Source organism: Homarus americanus, unplaced genomic scaffold (genome assembly GCF_018991925.1).
Source record: "Homarus americanus isolate GMGI-L3 unplaced genomic scaffold, GMGI_Hamer_2.0 scaffold25467, whole genome shotgun sequence".
In the NCBI taxonomy this organism is placed as follows: domain Eukaryota; kingdom Metazoa; phylum Arthropoda; class Malacostraca; order Decapoda; family Nephropidae; genus Homarus; species Homarus americanus.
The window spans coordinates 7,311,443-7,335,383 of NW_024732867.1; the positions used below are offsets into that span (position 1 = coordinate 7,311,443).

General features: G+C 37.6%; 1 protein-coding gene across 5 annotated transcripts in view; it reads left to right on the plus strand.

Moving 5' to 3' along the window:
- The window catches only part of LOC121869182 (AP-3 complex subunit beta-2-like), a 31,996-nt gene that overhangs the window by 475 nt on the left and 7,580 nt on the right, over nucleotides 1-23,941 (plus strand). The window contains exons 1-12 of one of the 5 annotated variants that reach the window (XM_042370404.1): nucleotides 400-612; nucleotides 3,029-3,049; nucleotides 4,084-4,159; nucleotides 6,322-6,492; nucleotides 7,464-7,624; nucleotides 9,340-9,442; nucleotides 9,785-9,931; nucleotides 10,655-10,807; nucleotides 11,045-11,197; nucleotides 13,646-13,669; nucleotides 22,061-22,138; nucleotides 22,475-22,590. In XM_042370404.1, the coding sequence (XP_042226338.1) occupies nucleotides 509-612; nucleotides 3,029-3,049; nucleotides 4,084-4,159; nucleotides 6,322-6,492; nucleotides 7,464-7,624; nucleotides 9,340-9,442; nucleotides 9,785-9,931; nucleotides 10,655-10,807; nucleotides 11,045-11,197; nucleotides 13,646-13,669; nucleotides 22,061-22,138; nucleotides 22,475-22,590 (1,307 nt within the window). In that variant the 5' untranslated portion in view covers nucleotides 400-508. Of the gene's footprint in view, nucleotides 1-399; nucleotides 613-3,028; nucleotides 3,050-4,083; nucleotides 4,160-6,321; nucleotides 6,493-7,463; nucleotides 7,625-9,339; nucleotides 9,443-9,784; nucleotides 9,932-10,654; nucleotides 10,808-11,044; nucleotides 11,198-13,645; nucleotides 13,670-22,060; nucleotides 22,139-22,474; nucleotides 22,591-23,941 lie in introns of those variants that run through there. The other 4 variants (XM_042370407.1, XM_042370406.1, XM_042370405.1 and 1 more) reach the window with 4 other exon arrangements.

The following is a 23,941-nucleotide window of genomic DNA, read 5'->3' on the forward strand; positions in this document are numbered from 1 at the left end:
AACCTTAACATTTCCTTTTAAGACATCAGGAATGACCAAACCTAACCCAAACTACCATATGTTTTTTTTATTAGATTATTTTCCATTCGTGTCATTTGTTTAAATATAAATGGTTTAGCGGCTCAGTTTGGGTCATTTTTTAACATTGACAGACGTCTAGTAACCTCCCCTGGCAAGTTTGTTTATATGAAAGTTCCTCCGACATCCGCTAGATGGCTGCGAGTGTGTGAGGGCTACCTGTATTGACCAATAGAAACATAGCTTCAACAGCTTTTCTATAAAATCAAGTTTTCATTGGTCAGTAATACATAGTCGCACATGAAATCTCACATTTACTACGTAACAGGTGTTGACCAATAGAAGTAGAGCTTCTATAATTCTCATAAAAGTCGTAATTTCATTGGTCAAACCAGTTAGTGAAGATGACAGGTGGTAGTTAACGAACGTCTGGTGTGTTGGCCGCCTGGGTCAGATGATCGACGTCTTATAACCTTCACTAACTATAAAGATGTCTACTGGTGGCTCCTACAGTAACGAGCGGCCGCCTACAGTGGACGTGGACTATGCCGCAGATCCCGCCTCGGGCAGCTTCTTCAGTACAGAGTTCAAGAAGTATGTGCTGTCCCTCAACATCAACTATATCACCATTTAACTGATTATATCTCTCTATATTGCCTTTACCTTGTAATTGTTATCCTTCGTTTAAAGGGACCAGTCATACTCTATCTGGTTCTGAACAAAAGCAGTAACACTTGGGGTCAAATGATCGTTAAGGTCATCCAGTTATTTATTAGGATTTTATGTTATGGAATTGGTAGTTTAGACAATTAAGACACTTCTACTATGGCATTTCTTCCTCTCATGATTACTTTAAAAGAAAATTGCAAAAAAAAAAGAAAATCATTGTATTTTTTTACTTCAAGTTGTTGGAAGTTGACATTATGTTTTTTGGTGTTTTTAATGAATTTGGTAATTAATCGTTTTAACAGCCTTTTTCACTAGATCTTTGGTTCCTGATGTATTTTGATTTATTTCATTCAGATCCGACTCTCGTTAATGTGGGAAGGCCGTCGTTAAAAAAAAAAGATGTAAGTTATCCTTGATCTAAAACGGTTATTTTCCATCTAAAATGAAGGTCAGAACTGAAGAAAATATCTAGACCCATAACTTACGGTCCCACTAATTACCCAAATGTAGCCGCAATGAAGTCAAATGATGGTCGTACAAGCGTAATTTGGGCTGTTAATCACTTCTCGATTATTATTTGGTGTCGTAAAGTAAAAAAAAAATTGGTAAACTTAATTTAATCTGATTTGTGTTGTGTTAGGTTAGGTTAGGTTAGATTAGATTAGGTTAGGTACATGCACTTGATCTATTAACTCAGATTAAATTAAGTTTACCAATTTTTTGTGACTTTGTGACACCAAATACTAGTCGAGAAGTGATTGGCAGTCCGATTTATTCATCTAGGACCATTATTTGACTTCATTCCGGCTATATTTGGGTAATTAGTCGGACCCCATAGCTTAAACTAAATTAACTTACCTTAACCTAACTTAACCTCACCCGACACCTGCGGGGGCAGTCTGACCCGCCTCACGGCTCCAGACAGCTCGCGGTGGGACATGAAATTGCGGGTGGAGATTTATTGATGTAACAATTTTTCCGAAAGAAACGCGTTTGCAAGAGGCTTCAAGGGTTGAGGAATGTATACATAAGGTAGAAATTGGCTAAAGCTAGTGCTTTTATGAGATTCAAGATGTGCTAAATCGAATAATAATCACGAATTTATCCTTCATTTCAGCCGCTAATCACTATTTTTGGGGATAATCTTCCTTATCCAATTTTTATGGTGGAACCCCAGTGGGAACCAGGGGTGTTAGGAGAGGGAAAATCACAAAAAGTAGTAATTTGCAATAGAATTGAAGGTCAGATTAATCCAAAACCTAACCCAACCTCACCTATCGACCTGTGTGCTTACCTTAATTCGACTCAAAAGACTCTTGAGTTGGGGTCATCAGGGTCGTCCCCCACAGGTCACAGCAGTTCTCCTACAGTACCAAAGGTGTTTCTTAGCTTTATAGGTACAGGGCTGGCTACAGTTCATTCAAGTAACCTCAGTTGGCAAAACACTGTGTTCGTGGAAAAATTTCAACGCCTCGCCGTCCATACCGTAATATTCTACGTGAGATCCTGCCACGGCTTGGAAATAATCAACATCACAGCCATTGCATAATGAAGCCATCTTGGAACTGAAATAAAATTCAAGCAGGTAGCGGCAGGGGGCCTATCCGAGTTGTGATTGGTTGATCCCAAATCATACCCAGTAATTAATGCCCAAGAAACAACTGCGCATGTGTCAGACTCTAGTACAGGCGCTCACTGGGTTGGTGGTAACATCAACAAGAACTAAGAAAAAATACGACAATTTCCCCAAAACATATTGTGATTTTCTCTGAAAGTAATCATGAGCGGAAGAAATGCCATAGAAGAAAAGTGTCTAAGAATTGTCTAAATTACCGATTCCAAAACTTAAAATCGTAAAAATCGCTGGATGACCGAAATAATGATAATGCAATACCAAAGTTAGGCAGTGGATGTTTTGCCGTGACCAGTAAGTTCCCACTAACACTATCTTACCGTGTGTGCGCACTGATTGGCTACTCGTCCATTACCGGTCCTGACTCTGGTGGCAATTGGCATTTATTTCACCGTGTGCATGTTGTGCATGGGAACTTACCATTATAAAAGAGGCGACATTTACTAGAACGTAATACAACCTGACCTAACCAACCAAAGCCTACCAATCTTCCTATTAAACAAGACGTACACGGCACTTAGCCAATCAGAGCGCACTCAGGATAAAATAGCGTTAGTAGGAACTTAGCTGGTCAAGGTAAAATATCCACTGTATATAAAAGTTAAGGATGGGAATCAGGGTAAACGGCTACATAATGCACAATGTTGGAGCAGATGGTGAGCACCGGGAGGAGTTTTTCCATTAAATTTATTTTTATTTTTTCCACAGATGTTCTTTGGATGATAATAAGTAATAAAAATAGTTTTACAATATTTTAGTTTCGGTCATTCTGGAAATTGGTTAGGTTACTTAGGTTAGGTTAGGGGTAAATATTTAGAAATTGCGTCTTATACTGTATTGGGCAAAAGAGAAAAAATAAGGTAATTATTCGGATAATGACCGTCCGCTGTTTTTCATTGAAGATGGGGTTAGGTTAGGTTAGGTTAGGGGTAAATATTTAGAAATTGCGTCTTATACTGTATTGGGCAAAAGAGAAAAAATAAGGTAATTATTCGGATAATGACCGTCCGCTGTTTTTCATTGAAGATGGGGTTAAAATACCCAGTTTTCACTGATTTTGTTGGGGATACTGTATTATGTTGGGGAAACTGTATTATGTTGGGGAAATTGTATTATGTTGGGGAAACTGTATTATGTTGGGGAAACTGTATTATGTTGGGGAAAAATATAAAAATGGCTGAAATCATTTGACAACCTAACCTAAGAAAACCAAACCTAACCTATATCTCAACTCGCCTATACAGTATCTAGAAAACATAGCATTTACACAAGAAAATGAATAGAAGTGAAAGTATTGTGTACAAAACTTTCAAAAAATACTGTACCCTCCATAATTACCGAACCACTGACGGTTACCAGTCATTTATTAGCCAAAAATAAAAATACTTTTTCTACAGCGTTTCCATCGGAATTTTTATTTTTCGAGTGTTTTAACCGATAAAATTACCAACGATATTACATGTTCAAAGTGGGCAGATCTTTGAAGTAGAGAGAGGGCAAATGTGGGGTAAAGTACGACAAAAACACTAAATAATCTTCTGGCCAACCTAAACATCTAACCTACTTAATATTAGAATTTATTTAACCTGTGCTAGGATAGTTAGGTTGGGTTGATTCATTTTATCTATGATAAGTTATATAATGGAGTAGTATGCTCAGTATTAGGTAGGCTTTTGGAAGCATTCCTGTGGAAGAAACATAAACCAGTTTCTTGTATCATTATGTTAAAAATTATTTACATACTGTTTTTGTTTTTTCTTCAGACATGAAGATCTTAAACAGATGCTGGACAGTAATAAGGACGGCCTCAAACTCGAGGCTATGAAAAGAATTATTGGGGTCAGTATCTGTCATTCCTGCCAGTTAAATAACATTATATAAGTAGTGATTATGTAATACAGTACAGTACAGTAGTTTCATGATCACCATTTTTTTTCTTTTTGTTAAGGTTGGTGAGGTAAACATGCTACTGTGACAATATGTTTGAGTAAGACTGCTTGTTGCACTGTGGAACATTTGTGAGTCAGCCCTGCCACAGTGACCTGGCATTACAGTATATATCACATACAAGTCATAATAGAAAATGTTTATCTCTACTTTATTCTCACTGTGTTTGGAAATTGAAGGAATAGAATGTAAAGGAATTATTTTATGGTGAGCTGAGAAGATGGGAATGGGTCAGGAATATTGTGAGGTGTGGTGTAGCAAGATGTTGGGTCACACTAAAGGATGGCCTGTTGACTATGGCTGAAGGATGGGTCCAGTCATTCATGCAGTAACAGTGATGGAATGATGAAGTGAACAGAGTAATAAAGAAGAAAAGGGAATTTACAAGACCTGGAAGATAGGTAGTGATGAGGAAGAGAACTTGGAGCTCAGAGGAGAGTTTAGATGGCTAAGAAGCAGGAACAGGATGCATTTGTAAATAAGGTTCATGATATGGATGCTAGAGGTAAAGTAACAGAATAATGGGTGGAAATAAAGATGTAGTTGGTGAGAAGTGTATGAGATATGACTGAAAATGTGGTTGTTGACTGAGTAGATGTTTGAACCTTGCCTGAGGATTCAAAGAGAATGGACAAAGAATAAAAAGGCCACTGATACTGTAGCTCTGGAATAGTTGAGATGTAGAAGGCATCAGACAATACTGTACAATACTGGTGTGACGATGGTAACCAAATTGTCTTATGTAGTTATGGTAGAAAGTATTGCTCCACCTGATTGGTTGAAGAGTGTGATCACAGTCTCTCCTCGACTTACAACAACCCGGACATACGGCAGCCCTGTCTCCTCCTCTGCTTCATCCAATTAATGTAGTCTCTATGCTTAATTAAAAAATTATTGAGGCCCTGTATGCATTCAGCTGACTACATTAAAGGTAAGTGCACAGTAACACTTTATTCATTTTTCATTATTGATTACTTTTACTGTACTGTATTTCATTTTAGAATTTCTATGTATTATTTTTGCCTTTTCAACTTACGACCTTACAAAGAAAAAGATGATGCACTTAATAGAATGAAGATACTACAGGAGCCTGAAGTTGATGTTAAGTGAGTTATGGGAAGAGAAAAGAAATTGACCATTAATGAAATAAAGTTTGGGTTCATGCCAGGTACTGAGGCAATGTTTATGGCCAGCAACTGTGAGAGAAATGTCTTGTGAAGGAGAGAAAACTGTTTTTACCTGTGTATATAGTACCTGTACAGTGAGTGTAGTGGGTAACGAGTGGCTGGAAAAAGTTGAGGGAGCTGTTACCTTATTTGATGGTGAGAGGACCTTCTCTACACCTGAAAGGAAAGATGTATACAACCAGCTGGAGAAACATGTTGTTGTATGGTAGTTAAAGGAAATGATGTATGTCGGCTTGAGCTTGAAATGAGAATAGTGAAAGGGATGTGTTATTGTTCAGGTTTTGTTCAGGTATGTAGAGAATGGAGGAGACCAGCTGGGTCAAGATCAGCATGATTTGGGATGTGTAGGGAAGGAGAGCCAAGAATAACATAGGAGAGATTGTGAGAAATTTGCTCAGGAGTTGAGAGGCTGCAAGAGGTCATGCAGTTTGGAGAGCTGCATTCTGGGTAATCACAGCTAATCCATGTAAGCACAGAAATGGCTGTAAGATAGTGATTGGGTGTTTTCAACAAGCCAGTGGGGATAATGCCATACAGTGCTTATAGTATTGACACACTGGATATAAATTTACCTCCACACTGGAGATCCAAACCTGGACTCAATGGACAGGCAGCTCAGCTCACTAGTGAAATAATGCCTTGGTTTACAGTATAGCTGTGTACAGTAGTACCTGATACATGAATACTGCATACGAGTACTTCTTCATGAGAGTTCTTATGATGGAAGGGGTTATACAGCATTAGGTATACAGTACAGTACTGAGTAGTACCTGTATATGCATTCAAGAAGTTAGAAAAGTAGAATTTGAAATGGGGTATTGTATTAACTAAAGCATTTCTTATCATTCTATCCATGAATCCTGTCAGATGGTAGCAAAAGGAAGAGATGCTTCAGAACTGTTTCCAGCTGTTGTGAAGAATGTTGTCAGTGCCAACCTGGAAGTGAAAAAATTAGTGTATGTTTATCTAGTGCGTTATGCTGAAGAGCAGCAGGATCTGGCCCTGTTATCCATCTCCACTTTTCAACGAGCTCTCAAGGTGGGTGTCATGAGGAATTAAGTTTGGACCCATTATCCTGGCAGTTAGTTTTCTGAAGTAATTTAATTTGTTTAAGTAATTTATTCACTCCTAACCATTTAAGGATATGTCATTTAGTTACAGTACAGGGGGTCCCCGGGCTATGAATGGATTCTGTTCCTGAGGAAGTTCTTAAGTAAAAAATGTACGGAAGTTGGAGCACATGCGATGTGCATACTGTACTTACAGAGCAATATTTAAAATCCTACTACAGGTATATCATACCTTAAGTCTTTATATATATCTAAAATCACTTAATTTAAGAAAAAAGAAGAAATAGAATGAGAAAATACAGTAAATTAAAGTAAAAAACAGGTCATCAGGTAAATAAAATACCGGTACTGTAAATTTAAAGTTTAACTCCGTTCATATCAGCAGGCCTTCACAAACCAGATATTCGTAAGTCAGGGACCTCCTGTATTTTATTCAGGCCAACACCAGATGGTTTTATTCAGCTGAGAAAAAACCCTGCCCTTCAGTGGGCTAAATGTAAAATGCTGACTAAAAGGTTTTTAATTTTATGTATTTATTAATTTGTTATTATTATTAATATTTTCTTTAGTGAAATACTGTACTATAACTAATTTTGCCAATATTAAGTCTCATAACTTTTGTATAAAGGATAAGTCCTGGAATTTCATTTGCAAGTTTAACAATCCTCAAAAGAATTACAGTTGTCATATATTATCTATTAAAAATAAGGACATTAACCTTAATTTGTATGTTTACCGTATATTATGGTTTAAAAGTGTGTAATGTTGCAAATACCTTCATTACCTTACAGCTTTTATCTTCAAATGGTAAATAAAATCTGCATCTTGCTCTGGCTGTCCTTCAACAAATGAGAGAGCAACATTAGAGGACGTCATAGAGTAAGCAGGAGGATGAAGATATGTTTTATATAATGAGCTCATGGTCTTGTTGTCTTTCAGGATCCCAACCAGCTGATTCGAGCATGTGCCTTGAGGGTGTTGTCAAGTATCAGAGTTCCTGTTATTGTACCAATTATGATGCTGGCTATTAAGGATGCTATGACGGATATGTCTCCTTATGTGCGCAAGACAGCCGCTCATGCCATACCAAAACTGTACAAGTATGTATGTTTGGGTGTATTGTGTATTAAATGATTTTTTAACACATGAAGTACAGTACTGTATTTCACTTTTAACTTACAGTACAGTATACACTTCAAGATAGAGAGGTGAAGAATGTGGAAGAATATTTACACACTTGGGAGAGATTGTTTTGTAAATTTAGTTGAGAAATGTCCTGTAAACTATAGTAATAATATACCTCTGAGGTATAGGTGTGACCTAGTGACAAGGCAGGAATTCAAGTGGACTGTATTATCAAAATGTGAATCTACTGAGCCATTCTCCTTCAAGTTGTGTTCGTCTCATGGAGGGTGGAATAATAGGTTGAGGTTAAGGACTTAGTCTTTAGGATCAGTGTTAAGGAGATGTGGTTTAGTGACATTAAGGGAGGAGGGTGATAGAGAGCTCTCACCAGGTAAAGGAATGTACCGTAAGCTTTCTTTTTTTACACAAATTCTTCTCAGCATCTACTTGTGTGTGTTTATGTGACAAACACGCACAAGCACACACATTCATGGATCATAATAATACATGTAATTGATTTCAGTCAATTTTGACCAAGGACAGCTGACAAAGCCATGAGATGCTTGTTTTCAGTAGAGTCCTTTTGCCAACAGCATCTGGTGTCCTTAGGGCCATTGGTCACCCATCTAAGTACTAACCAGACTCAATGTTGCTTAACTTTACTGATCGGACAAGAAGCAGTGTTTCCAATGTATTACTACGACGGTCATTCAATGAGTAACGAGACAAATGAATAGAACTTGTTCCATATTTCTTTGAGTTTTGTTATTCCTGTTGTGAAAAAATCTTCCAGCTGACTTTGTAAGCAATTTCGGATTTCTCTCTTCACCTTTTCATTATTCAAAAAATGCATTCCACTTAAATCTGTTTTGATCCGACCAAACATGTTGTAGTCTGATGGTACGAGATCTGGACTGTATGCGGGGTGCAGCAAAATCTCCAGCCCAGTTCTCTAAGAATTTTCTGTGTATTCTGTTCACTGTGGGTGTTGAAACCTTGACTGGTCGTCCGGCACAATGTCCATAATGCTTGTTTGACCATTCTTGAATTGTTCAACCAACTTGCAAATGTTTGTTCGACTGATGCAATTGTTTCTATATTGAAGTGATATTCTGTGATATTCTGCGATGAATTTCGCTTGGTTTTATCCCTTCTGAATTTATAAAACAAATAACAGATCGTTGCTCTTCCAAAGTACAAACTTCAAGTGGAGAACTCATCGTTAAAGGAACACTTACTCGAGACTAATAGAATGAGCTGACTAAACAAACGGATTAAGATGTAACTTCTGCATGTCTAAAATTTCATAACGTGATCACTGTGCTTGCCCCTCCTCTTTGCTGTCTCCATCAAAAAGTCTCGTTACTTAATAAATGACCCTCATACTTTTTTGTCATACATACTTCCCAGGAAAAATTTATATACTGTACTAGAATCATTTAAAAAGAATGACAATTATAAGAAAGTAATAACAGAAATACGTATACTTGCATGAGATGAATTTTAGAAGGTCAAGGGGAAGGTTGAGAGGCAAGGTGGCAGGTTTTAGAGGTAGAGTGTTAGTAAAGTCCTACAGTATTGTGGTGAGACTGGCAGCAGGGCAAGAACAACATGTACAGTATATTGATAGAGGACTTAAATGTTCTATAACAATGTATCATATTATTACTTATATTTATGAACTTTTCAGTCTTGATCCTGAGCAGAAAGAGGAATTAATACAAGTAATTGAAAAGCTGCTGTCAGACAAGACCACACTAGTAGTTGGCTCAGCAGTGATGGCATTTGAGGAGGTTTGTGATAATTTATCCAGTTTGAAAGACAGAAATTATGAGTTCAGATTTTATTCATGGTGAGGAGGCATAACCCCATCCAGGTCCCAGTGTTAAACTTAAGTTCCTACTAAACACAACCAATATTGATTATTTTTCAATTCTCATGTCATACTGAAACGTGATCTGTACGTATGAAACAATTAGTTATACTGTATTACCTTTCTCTTACCTTGTGTTAATTTAGAGAATTGTATTGAGTAATTGTTACTTAGTTGTAAGATCAGAAATATTTGTTCATTGTTTCCATCTGCAGTTTATTATCTTATTGTACTGTACACATACCGGTACCTTCATTGACAGGTCTGCCCAGAGCGAATTGATTTGATCCACAAAAATTACCGAAAATTATGCAACCTGCTCGTGGATGTGGAGGAATGGGGTCAGGTCATCATCATAAACATGCTGACCCGATATGCTCGTACCCAGTTTGTTGACCCCAATGCTGGTGTGAGTACCATTGTGCTTTATAAGAAGAAAGTAAATAGCTTAAACGACAAAAAGTGACCATAATAAGAGTGAAACAATGCATTAAAATAAGGTCTCACAATTTCAAATTTTGGAGAAGGTGAAAATTTAATGAAGTTTCAAATTTTAAGCATACACAAAGTAATCCCATCCAGTTTGAATTAGACCATGTAGCTCAGTACTACTTGTGTGAGAACTGTGTGTGTATGTCTTCCACTCACTCATGTGGAGCCTGGAGTGTGGACATCCCAGCCACAGTATAGGACAGTGATATACATGAAACCTTGGCTATAGTTTGATCTTTAAGTGACTTGTTCTGCTGAAATAGATAATATTACACCAGAAGACTTTGCTGTTTCTTACTCACCCTCCCTACTCCATGCTCTACACAACACCCATTATTGTCCACTGCTCTTCATTGCCAACTTCCCCACCCCTAACACTCATTCCCTTATGTGAAACAAGGATATAGTTATGATTCCAGAGCTTTCATGTGACTGATTTTCTTTTTAAAGCCTTTTCCTGCCACAAAGGAGGATGGTCAAAATCAAGAGCACAAACACTCCACTCCCTCTCATTCCCTTTCCTCTCCTCTTTTATCCCCTGAGTGGGTGATGGCATGAAGGGTGATTGTTTCATCATCATCATAGTTTGACAGCCATATTCTATGCTTGTTTGGTTAATATTAATTGCTCAACATCACAGAGTGAGGATGATGACAGGGAAAGACCTTTTTATGAAGATGATGAAGAAATTGAAGATGACGAGACTCTTGCAAAAAGGCCCAAACCAATGGATCCCGACCACAGACTCCTCCTTAGGAATGCGAAGCCGCTGCTACAGAGCCGCAATGCTGCAGTAAGTGAACACAGTACTCTGTTTCCTCACACACCATCACGATTCTTTATTTTTATAATGTCAGTTCAGGTTTTATTCAGTAAAATTGTTATACAAGTTTACATAGATTCATCATGTGTGTGCATATAGACAATGCACTTATACAATATACAAACTGTGCAGGTATACAAAAATGTACCTAGACAGTGCAGGTCAGGTATTGCTATTGGGTTTAATTCTTGCAAATTTTATGGGTAGGTGGTACTAGGAGTGGCTCAGCTGTACCAGCACATCGCCCCACGCACTGAAGTGTCACTCGTGGCAAGGGCTCTGGTGCGACTTCTTCGTTCTCACCGAGAGATTCAGGCCGTTGTTCTCACCAACATTGCTTCCATGTCCACACGGCGGAAGGTAAGCATTCTTATTCTGATCGGGATATTTAGTTCAGATTGCTAGTCTGTTCACCTTACTGTACTGGAATGCAACAAATTATTACTGTACACTGTGCTGTCTGTTTCATGTACATATAGGAACACTTGGCATGTACTTTTCTTCACAACACATCAGATGTGTCATTCATTAAATTTTGGAGTGGCAGGTATGAGTTTTATAATATTGTTTATTCTTTGTTAGAGAGAGAAGAGAGGTTAATACATTTTTATTGTAGTGAGAGTAATGACTGGATATGAAGATACTGTACTGTGTATGAATTTGTGTATCACTTGGAACTAAACGGAGTCAAATCAGTCTTGGCTTACAGTAAAGGCAGGTGTACTAAGAAGATGACAGTTCAAGATTCTTTCCTTCTGGTACTACAGCACCCAGTCAAGTTTATTAAGAATGTTTATACAGTACATTTTCATTAGCATCTCTCCTTTGTAAAATTAAGATATTATCCTTTCTTCCAATTTTTTCCTCATTCACTCTACAGCCTCCACTTTCCTACAGAATGATTAATGTTTATAACTACTGTACAAAGACTAAGAGCCTAAAACCATATAATTTTCTGGCTACATAAACAACATAACCCACCCTGATAAGATTACCATTGGATCATTAGGTTAGGTTTAGTTTGGGTCCTCTACTTTCCTGAGAAAATGGATGGATCAAATACTGAAATATTTTATTTTATTTGTCTTAACAGTGACCATCCAGCCTCCCTCCCTTAATGCTGTATCACTCACTCACTTTTATCTCAACACAACTTGGTGTCCCTTTTCCATCAAATAAATTAATGATCTTGAGTAGTGAGAGGTACCTTAAAATATGTTAGAATACCTGTCAGCTTGTGTTATGAAAGGTTATTTGTAACTGTACGCACCCTATCAGGAAGTATCTGTGCACTCACATCTACTACATACCCAGTACATTTTCTCTCAATGTAAAGGGTGCCATTGATTCTCACGTGAATTAGTTGTTTAAGATAGTCAGCTGTGTGAACATGAATGAATCTCAAACACATTTATGTGAATTAACATTTGATTTGCACAAGAGAAAATGTTATATGATATGACTGACTTCTCTCTGTGTTGTTTCCTCGTTATTGGCTTTCTTTCTTTTTCTTTTAATGACAGATCCATGAGTTTCCTTATCGACTTTCCATTTCTTCTGTTGTATATAATTTACGGTCTTTCCTCCTGATCCCTTTTGATTTGAAGATAATTATGTAATGTTTGTTTCCCAATTGTGATATTTTTCCCAGTATGTTATTTTTTGTATTAATTATTTTTTATTCTTCAGAGATTAAAATGTAACACATGCAGTGTGTGAAGAACTATGCCTAATATCTTGTAACACTTATGCTTGAATGTTGTGCAGTTGATAAGTTCAGAATTTTAAGAATCATTTGAGTTACAGCCGCCGAGTAGCTAATGTACGCATCACCGTCTTAGAGCTGAGGAACACAAGATGTGATATATTGTACCTTGTAACTCAGAAGATTAGAGTACAGTGGTCCCTCGGTTAACGAACGGTTCGATTAACGAAATTTCAGTTAATGAATTAGCTCCCATAAGGATTTTCAGTTTGATTAATGAAATCCTTACAACAAACACGTTTTGTTGTGCGCATCAGCTGATCGACTAGTCCGCCAATACAGTAATTGGTTCTATGTTTACATTCGTTTCCAGTGAGGCAAATATCAAGAAAGTTGGTTTCTTGAATATTTCTGCATTTTTTATATTAAAATTATTGGTCATTCTGAAATTTGGTTAACCTATTGATAATATAGACAGTACAGGGAACAGTATTTGTGCACCCATTAGCTGATTGAATCACCCAGTTTAACCTTGTTTACAGTGGAGTGAACATCGATTTTGTTGGTCTCTTGAATATTTTTGCATTTTTACATTAAAATTATTGGTCATTCTGAAATTTAGTTAACATATTGATAATATACAGTGCAGAAATTATGAAACATGAAGAAGGCGTTAGAACCAATGCACTCTGTAAAGAATATGGCATGTCATCATCGACTGCCTCTACAATATGCTGTTTGATATGTAAACAAAGCTGCCGGTAATACGACATACATACCTCAAAGTAAGTTAAAAAACAGTATTCTATCGTTCTTTATTTATTATTGTACAATATACTGTACAGTACTGTATTTAGTTTATATTTAATGTATTGTTAATTCTATTCCTGGTATACAGTACTTTGTATGTAGTACTTTTTCTGTGAGTTGGAACCAATTACCCAATATCCCATTGAGATAATAGATTCGGTTAATGAACGACTGGAACGAATTGTGTTCGTTAACCGAGGGACCACTGTACAGTATTAGGTTTATGTGAAGTTATACCATTTATTTTAAGTGTTTATTAATGGTTTTATTTTGTTCTCACCTTCCTTTTACAGGCCAGTGGATGTAAAGGGGAAAAAGAAAGTATTTTTGTAACATTTTCGTATCTGCACAGAAGTAAGATTATGTCTACTGATAATTTGGGAGAGGAGTGTCACACCACTATTTGTTAGCAGTGCAGCTAGACTTTCTAACACATATATAATTATAGTTAGCTTTGCATTATATCTTTAGTCACATGCACATCTGTACTGAATATACCATGCTCTTAGCCACACCACCAGACATGATTTCAATCACAAATATGTCCATTAAACTGCAGCATGAAAGTTGAATATATGTCTGTGTCTCTTTGTGTAAGACATGTCCAGTGTAATGCCTTTTAACAACCTTTTTCTCAGTATTTTGATGAGCTGGCAAATATTATTTCTTCCTATTGCTTCACATTACCCACCCAGAGGTTGAGACTTGTACGAATAGGGCAAGTTACTTAGTGAAAGACATAATCTTGTGTAACTATTATTTATCAAGACTGTACTCTACTGTATTGTACTCACTTGAATTTTCCTGCCTGGCCTCATTTCACTGTTAGCCAAGGATCAAGTCTATAGTTGACCTCTACCTGGCCTCATACACTGTTTGCCAAGGGTCAAGTCTATAGTTGACCTCTGCCTGGCCTCGCACACTGTTAGCCAAGGATCAAGTCTATAATTGACCTCTACCTGGCCTCATACACTTCCCTCTTCACACTCACTGTACCAAGTCCCTTTGTTTTTTGGTCACCATCAACTTTCAGGCCTCAAGTACCTTTCAAATTAGCTGTTTTCAATGCTGCTTTAAATATGGGTTTAGCATTGTATGTGCCTCTTTGGGTACATTAAGAACATCCCCAATCTTCCCCATGCTCTGTCTATTGTAGGAATTGTCTGTGAAGATTTAAATGATGATCAAGTCTCTAATTGTGAATATAATTGATGCATGCATATACTTGCACACTAGTGGCAGATATGAAAGAATTTGCATGGTTGGCAACCATTTACTTTTGATATTCACAAAAAATGGACATTGAAATGCACTTGGACACACATTGATAAATGCATTCATACACATTTGATAGACCTTTGTACACATAGGTAAACACATTTTTGTATAGATATATTTGCATATTTATTGTTTGCATACAGGTTTGTACATTCATATGCAAGTATATACAGTTACCCAAAACCTTGATATGTACACTTTTTTACTAATATCCTTACATGTACTGAACTGTACTGTACTGTACTTACATAAAATGTGCCCATCAGCTCCTTATAACACAATCAAGTGTACACATACTTACCTGTTTATGTCCAAGATTACATTTGTATTCTCATAGATGAGTTTCTTACTGTAATGCATTTGTAGTGACACCTTTTCATCAAGTACAGTGAACCCTCACTTTACGCGGTCAATTGAACCCACGGCGGCCCGCGTAAAGTGAACAACATAACATATGGGATTAATTGAAATAGAGACCGGGCCGACCCCCAAACTCCACTTTTTCAGAAACGATACCTACGTTGTAGTAAAAATAACTTCTTAATTTTATGATGGTATGCACACACAATTAATAATTAAGAGAAATATCAATAATATTAGGTTTTTTAACACGTACATTAGTAGAAAAGATGGCTGGGCACATGGGGATGGGGGGTTGGTTCCGAGGCAGAGGGCAGATTATTGGGCCTCACCTGTATCACTTGTATCAATTGTATCACTATCCACCACAGAGGCTTGCAGGGCCTCTTTGTCAAACCCCTCAAAGTCCATATAAGTCCATATCCTCACTATCATTATCACTGACTTGGGCCGGCTGTGGTGGGTGGCGGGTGAAGAACTCGGTAATGTTTTGATGACTGGGCGACCTTGTGCGCACCCTGCTCGCGTCGCTTTCCGCGTAAAAGGGTACACACGCCGCGGAAAGTGAGCATTCCGTGTTCGGCAGGGTACCGCGTAAACGTGGAAACGCGTAAAGTGGGACCGCGTAAAGCGAGGGTTGACTGTACAACTGTTTGCATGTAGTAACACAGACATAAACAAACACACACAACATTCATGTACATAATGTGGAGTAGTCACACTAATGCTTACATTTCATATATACTATACTGTCCTTAATTATTTCTAAGACATTCATTGATATAGAGGTGAATTCATTCATTTGTTCACCTATTTATACATTTATACTTAAACAAGGATACACATGTGTGTGGGAATACTGTTTATGTGTGTACCCGTATATGGTCATGGACAAAAATAAACACACACACACACCTGCATTTGTGCATGTTGACTTTGAGTGCTTCTCTGTTGCTGGCTTAGTTTCTGCAACTACAGATGCTTCAGGTATGCTTGCTTACCCACCTTCCTTGTGCAGTTATTAGTTAGGTAAGGTTGGCTGGCTGTTTTCTATGCCTTTTTGATGCAAAATGCTTATTTTCTTTTAACATCACAAGGGTTTTATATAAAAACAGTCATTTATGTTTCAGTTGGCAGTTTTTTGAGAGTTAGAGAACTGCATGATTTCCAGGGTAAAGTGAAATGGAAAGGATTATAGACAATTTATCTTTTATGGAGTGGGGACTTGAGTGCCTTTAAGGGAAAGGATTTTTGGCCATGAAGAAATATTTGTGTGAAATTGTATGACATTATTATTATGAGGGTTTGAAGTTTATGTGGGAGATCAATTGGACAGTATAATATAAAGTCAGCCTCACCTTGGTTATTACTGACACCAACTGGATCACAGGGGGTCAGTTGTGTTTGTATTTAGGTATATGTCTTTGACTGTATGTTGGCAGCATAACTCAAAACCACAAGCTTCTGTACAGTGTTTATAGATATGTTCACCCTGATCTTCCTTAGTGCTGCAACATTTTTAGGGGTCAAGGTTAAAGATAGTAGCTTTGAGAGAGCCATCCCTTGGTCTGAGTTGTCACCTCACTTAATGTTTGTTACGTGAGATGTATATAAATGGTCGTCTCTTTTGCTGTACATATATTGTGGTGTTCTGTCAGTAGCTGGAGCCATACATCAAACTTATGTGAATGATTAGTATATTTGTAGAGAGGAGGATGTAGTGGTATATCTCTTAGAACAATGATTCATTATAATCCTTACTGCTCTAGTGGAAATTCGTACGGGAAAAAAGAGCAAGAAATTATTAGGCTGTACAAAGGTTCAACAGTACCGCACAACACAACACATTTGGCTTTTCCCTTAGTTGCTTGTTGAGCCAATTTATAAAATGTCATGGGTAAGTATCATCCACATTAAGTACACAGATCATATATTTTGGCTATATTCACCGATTTATACCACAGCCTTTCACACCATTCATACAGAACTCATTCAGTGTCTCATTTGACCCAACTTTGCCCAGGTTATATATATTTAACTTTTTATATAGGAGGATGGAAATGGTGAGAACGTGTATGTGTGTTGCCCTGTTTAGACGTTGAAGGGTTTAAGGAACACAAAGAAGATAGTGATGTTGTTTAGGGATTTTGTATCAGATTGTCTCATTCACATTGGGTTTGGAAAGGTCAAGAGTGTTTGTCTCTTCGTCATTTGACACCTTGTCGTCTCATCGGCCACAGTATACCGAAGCTGTTAACATTGTGTAGCTGTATTACACGTCGCGTTCCATTGATTACCGTACAATTGTTACATAAATTTTCCGAGAGTTTGGAAAATCATTTGAAAGATTGTTCTGATCCTCATCATCATCCTTTGTGTCTTCCCCATCAACCACATTAGCAGCATCATCTTACTCATCTCATCAACCACATCATCATCATTGCTCATCAATCGTGCAGCTTCTGTGTGTGTTGCAGCTTCGTCACCCCACTGCTGTACCTCACCTTTGTTCAGATCCTGACCTACACAGACCTTTAAAAAATCTAATAATAATTGTGCTGTATTCTCAGTTGTCTCTTCCAAACCCCTAAGTCTTGATCACAGATGCCAGGTCACAGTTTTCATTGTCCCTTATGTTGTGTTTCCTGTTTAGCCCTGACCCATGCCAATGGTCTCACAACAGTACATCATTAAATGTTTAACTTGTAAAGAAGTCTGTCATCATAATTTCATCCTGACTGAGAGGATGCAACAGGATTATTTTTGTACATTCTTAAATAATGGATGAGAACCTGACACACCAGCTGATACAAAGATCAGTTATTAGCTGGCTAAAGCATTGCCGTCAGCAGATAGGGGCCACTTGCAAATGTGAACAGGATCATTATGCTTGACTATGATAGCCTTTTCTATGAGTTTTTACTAATAAGATGATTTTAATGGATGACATAGTGCTTTAGTGTGGGCTTCAGTGAACTAAAACTGCCAACACAGAGTACAGTGTCACTCTCACCCACAAACATGTTCATAGGGACACCATGACATGGGTTAGCAAATGTTTATTTGCTTGACACATGTTAATTGTGTTTCTTTTTCATAAATACAGTATTATTTTTACCAGTGCTTGGATTTTTTTTTATTCATATTTAGTTATCAGAAAATTTAATATCTCCGTTAGCCAGAATCACTCTTAACCGGAACTCTTCAGTAGCAGGAATTGAAATTTTCTCGTAAAATTGTTGCCAAAGCCGGAATTTTCCGTAAATTTCTGACTTTGGGAACGATTTTCTGAGAGACTCATTGAAAGGAAAATTCTGGGAAGATTTTCCCAGTGCCTGAGGAAGGGGATTTTTTTTTCCTGGTTTCAAAGATGAAAATCAGGCGCATTTTCTGAAAATTCCAAGAAAATTTTTCCGGTAACTGGAAAATTCTAGGGTTGGGGGATATATTTCCGGCTTTGAGAGATGAAATAATAAATCATTCTGGAAAAATCCGATACCTGGTAAAATTCTGGGGACGAACCATTTCTTTTCAGGTTCATGAGATGATGTAATGCGCAATTTCTGGAACTTCCGAGGAAGTTTTTCCGTTACCCAAAAAATTCCGGGGATGAGGGATTTTGTTATTTTCCGGCTTTGAGAGAGTCGTCTCGTTACTGGAAATCTCTCATTCCTTGAAGTGCCGTGCACCAATTGTTCCGGCTAATGGAGATATCATTGTATTGCATTTTTGGGTTGCTAGTTTATTTGGCGTCCTCCTTACATTCTGTGTAAGGCGAAGCTCAGCAGGGATGGGGCAGAGTTCATGCTTGCCTTCTTCGACATAGATGATGGCCTGAGGGGCCATTAGTTTTGTTAGCAAGTTACATGTGATGAAGGAAGAATACCTAGATGTATATGGGGAAGATGTCCTGTACAGTTCATCTGTTTATGACAGTGTGGTAGTTCCCTTATAATGTCAGGTGTCAGGTCGGCCACTAGGAGGAGGGATATTTGGTCAGGAAGGTATCTGGTATGGCAGGATGGTCACAGTGGGGGTGGAGTGAGGCACATAAACTTTGATACTAGTGAAGGTCAGACCTTTTAGTGTATTTGTGAGGTATAGGAGTGTCTGTGGAGGCTCAGTGGAGCAGGGTGTGGGGTGACATCCCTGAGTTCATTAGGAGGGAGTGCATGTGGGACCAGGTCTAAGGGAGGAGCAGACATGTTGGCAACGACTGGTCAAGCCAGGCACGTGGCCCACACATGTGAAAGATCCAAATACAGACCCTGATGGAGCTGCAGTGTTGGACAGCAGTAGTGGGAGGCATGGCTCATAGGGGAGTAACCAGCTTGAGGTGAACTACAAGAGGGGAGTGAGTGAGTGGCAGAGGTAAAGGCCGCCACATTCTGAAGTACAGTAGTTCGTTGGTGATGGTAAGGAGGCCCCATGAGTGAGATTGACATGAACAACATTATTTTATAAACTAACAATTGGCTGATGTTCTATTGTAATTAAGAATACTGTATACAGTACTGTATTGTGCATTATTAATTTGCTTAGAAGTAGAGATTTTTTTATTGCAGAAATAAAGGCAAGACATAATAATTGTACGGTCAGGTATATAAACCTGTACTGTACAGAGCACCAGTGGCCATAAAGAGTTTTCTCACTTTGAGAGTTAATTTAGGAAATTAAAATAAAATAGTTTCAGCTTTATAAGTAGAACATTCCTGAATCAGAAAATATTGGGAATGACAGAAGGAATGTCAGCTTGGCATTTTCTTGTTTGCATCACTCACAGACATGAGTCAGGGAATTTTAACGTCAAATCTTCAGAGATTCTGTAGTAGCTACCACACAAGAATTTAGTACTGTAATGTGGAGTTTTTGATGCTGTGTTTTTGAAATGGTCTTCACTGTGTATGGATTATCCCCTGATAAAGTAAAGGGTAGAATTCATTGGTCTACATATGTGTATGAATCAAGTGTATTGTAGAATACTCACTTGATTTACACCCTAGATGTTCTTGTGTAAAAGATAAACATTCATTTTATAGAAACGGTTATAATATTGGTAATTGGCTGTATGAACCCATATCCTGATGTCTAGGTTAGTGTAGAAGCCATTAGGACAGGGGACCACATGACCTGCAGTTATAAGGATCACAGAAATGTTCTTTTACATCAGTGGCTACTTTTATTTAGGTAAATTCACATCAGTGCCGTAAAATCCATTTGATTTGTATAATTTTGGTAACGGCATTATTGAAGTTTATTAGTTAGTGGTAAATATTTACTATCCAGCAAATGAAAAAAGTACGGCTACTGTATTTATAGATTTTTTGCCATGTCTGTAATGTAGGATACTGTAAGGTGTAACATATTTTGATTTATACAGTATGTCTTGTTCATTATATTGTGTAGGCTATTGTAGACTATTATATTGTAGGCTATTGTAGACTATTATATTGTAGGCTATTGTAGACTATTATATTGTAGGCTATCATATTGTCTCTTGCAGTCAGTGATTTATATCCACAGGAAATAATTACAAACGGTGTTATTATCACAGTCAGGATTTTTCACTTTGGTTGAGTATATAAGACTTAGGTTCCCTTCCTTGTTGTCATAAAGATATATATTTTTAATTTATGCAACACAAGGTAAAAATATTGAAGTCATTTGTGTAATATTTCTCTGCACTTCTGTATGTTCTTTTGTACTGTACTGTACTGTACTGGTGTCCCACCCAAGATTGGTACTGTAGTTAGTTTAGTACACAAGGTAGAAAAGTTAAGACATTGTAAGGGTTTTTATTTTTTTTATACATGCAGCCTCTAAGTATTTGATTAGTTTTTTTAGCTTTTCTTTTGTTTTTGTACTTTGTCGTCATTCACATGAATATATTACAACAGCAGCTCTGCTTTATTTATTTATTTTTTTACGTGTTTCTCTGCTTTTCACTCTTTCAATGCTCTTCCCATTTTAATGCAGGGTGTTTGGAGTAAATATCATATACACATGCACATTCTCTTTATTCACTCTTACTCCAACATAGTATTCTGCTATGTTACTTCCTATCCACAACCAAGCTTTATATGTCAGTTGCAAGAGCCAGAAGTGGCTGGAGGAATTTATGGAGTTGCCGCCTTTATTGATGGCTAGAGGACTTTCCCTCTGTGTCAAAGGAAAGATGGATGCAACTGGCGTGAGAAGTGTGATGTTATATGGCTGTGAAACATGGGACAGTTTACAGAGGATGACATACACAGGCTTGAGCGAGCTGAATGGTGAGACATATTTGTAATGTGACGCTGAAAGATAGGAAACGTGTTCAGAGCTAAGAGCGTGGCTGGGTATTGAGAGATTTGGTGAGGTCTTGTGCAGAGGTAGACTGAGATGATCTGTGCATGTGGAAAGAATGGATGAAACTAACTGGTTCAAGTGATATATAAGTCTGAATGTGAAGGGAAGGATAACCAGGTGTAGGCCAAGAATGACATGGGGAGAGGTTGTGAGAAATGACCTCAAGAGTAAAGAACCAGATGAGTGAGGCTGCAAGAAACCACACGGCGTATAGAGCTGCCATCAGGTCATCACGGCTAACCCACTAAAGCTTGGAAAATGGCCATGAAACAATGATGATGATGATGATGATGTTAACCCCTGTTGCTTCACACAGGTCAAACATCACCTGTCAGCAGCACAACATTCCCCTGATGCTACGCTGTCCCCACATTCATATACACTGCTATTTTCTGAACATCCATCTCCTTACTTCTGTTGTATCGTTCATCTTGGCCCCTCCTTTCCTTTCTGTATTTTTACTTTTGTAGCTTAAAAAAAAAGAAGAACAAATTTAGAGTAATTTGTGTCTATATGAATATCCCTCATAATGATTCAATTCAGGTATTTTATTTGTTTGTTAGTGCAAGGAACATTTTATTGGTGTATGGTTGAATGAGAAACTATAAAAGCCTTGAAGTATAAAGTAAACTTGAAACAGTCAAATTATGTAGGATATTCTTCTCTTTAAATTCTAGTCAATAATTGTGTTGCTTTTTTTTTTTTTGTCTACTTTTACACAGGATATGTTTGAGCCCTATCTGAAGAGCTTCTTTGTACGTTCTAGTGACCCAACGCACATCAAAGCACTCAAGTTGGAGGTTGGTATAAATTGTTACTTATCCGTGTGTGTGTGTGCGCTTTTTCTTCATTTTCATTTACCGGTAAGCTTTATCGTGTGTTTGGTCCATATTTTACCCCATAGGAATGTATCTTTAGTTATATACAGTAATGTTGTTTATCAGTAAATAGGTTCCTGTATCTATAAAATAAAGAGGGGTGAACCTGTAAATTTTTGGGAACTAATTTAATGTTTTATCAGCCAAGCTCTAACAAAAGTTGCCCCCAGGGATGTGCAAAGCTTGTTAGGTTTACATAGAAGTGTTGAGGAGGTGTGATGTTTGGGGGGGAATACAGTATTGTTTATCACTTTATAGGTACTGACCAACTTAGCCACGGACACCAATATTTCTGTCATCCTGCGGGAGTTCCAGACATACATAGGGTCTTCAGATAAGGAATTTGTGGCTGCAACCATCCAGGCTATTGGGAGGTAAGTTTGTGTTATTCCTTCAGTTTACAGCCAGGGTCTAAAGTTCGCTCCCTCCCTCCCACACTGAAGCGGCATTGACCTGAAACGAGATAAAACAGCACACCAGATGACAGTCAGGGTTCAGAGACTCATTCCCGTGACTCGGTTTCATCGTGGGGGGTGAACTTTTGTCCATCTCCGTACAGTAATACAGTATATCACATGACAAATATTTTACAGCATCTCACACATGTCTTAAGTAATTTGCTTTGAATGTAATGTAAATGTTTAAGGGAATGTCACAAGAGGTAAAGTGAAAGGATGTCAATAAATGAAAGGAGAGTTTGCATTTGCTCTTGGTTCTGGTGACCCTGCAGTATGTTGTAGTAGTGAAGTGCATTGTATAATTATGATAAAGTTACTGGCTCTGTGTATGTTACAGGTGAGTGACCGTGTAGTTCATAGTGAAGTCTCCCGATAGAGCCCGCCCAACCCTTGACTCTATCATGGATATCATTACAGAAACGCCTAGAATATATATGCTCCTTGTTTCTCTGTTGTTAATAGTAATGATTAGGATAGTTCTTGTCGTAGCATTTAAGGAGACGAAATGATGCTAAGCTCAAGATAAGGCGTAAATAATACTTTCTTTAAACCCTTGTCTGTTCTAGAAGTATTGCTTGAATTATATATATAAAGTCAGACTTCATACTGTATACAGAAATAAAAAGCTTCCTTGTTATGGAGCTGCTTAGTTTATATCTCATCAGGGATAAAAAAATGCAGAAAACAAGACACAATAGGAATGATGGTGGCAGTGTCAGCTTTGGGTCTGCTTAATAGTATTGGTCTGTATCTCAAGAAACCATAGACGAGACACTTTCAAGGAGTCACAGTTCAATTTTTCTGTTTATTGGAAATACTTCAATAAATAAATTGGTATTACTTTGGGGAAATTCTTTGTGTTCCCAGCTGCTTTTGGTGTTATTAAACTTCTTACTACAAGATTAATGAAAAGAGAAGAAAATAAGAAACTGCTGCTCAAGTCTCTTTGTACAGTCCATTGCATTTGGTGTGTGTGAACTTGCTTATGTGTCTGAGATAAACCTGTATACACATGTTTCCCTGTGCAGTATGAAGAAATAAAATATACACTGTACATAACATTTAGCAGAGGTTGCCGTACAAGTCAAAATATAGTTCAGTTTCATCACGTATGTAAATATAAAAGTTAATACTGTACTGTAGAACAAATAATTTTCTTTTGAATCAGACCATCAGGAGGTTTTAATGGTAAGTTGTTGACCATAGTGGAAGTTAAGACAGACTCTGCCATCAAGAGTTGACATTTGTATTCTAGATGGAGTAACAT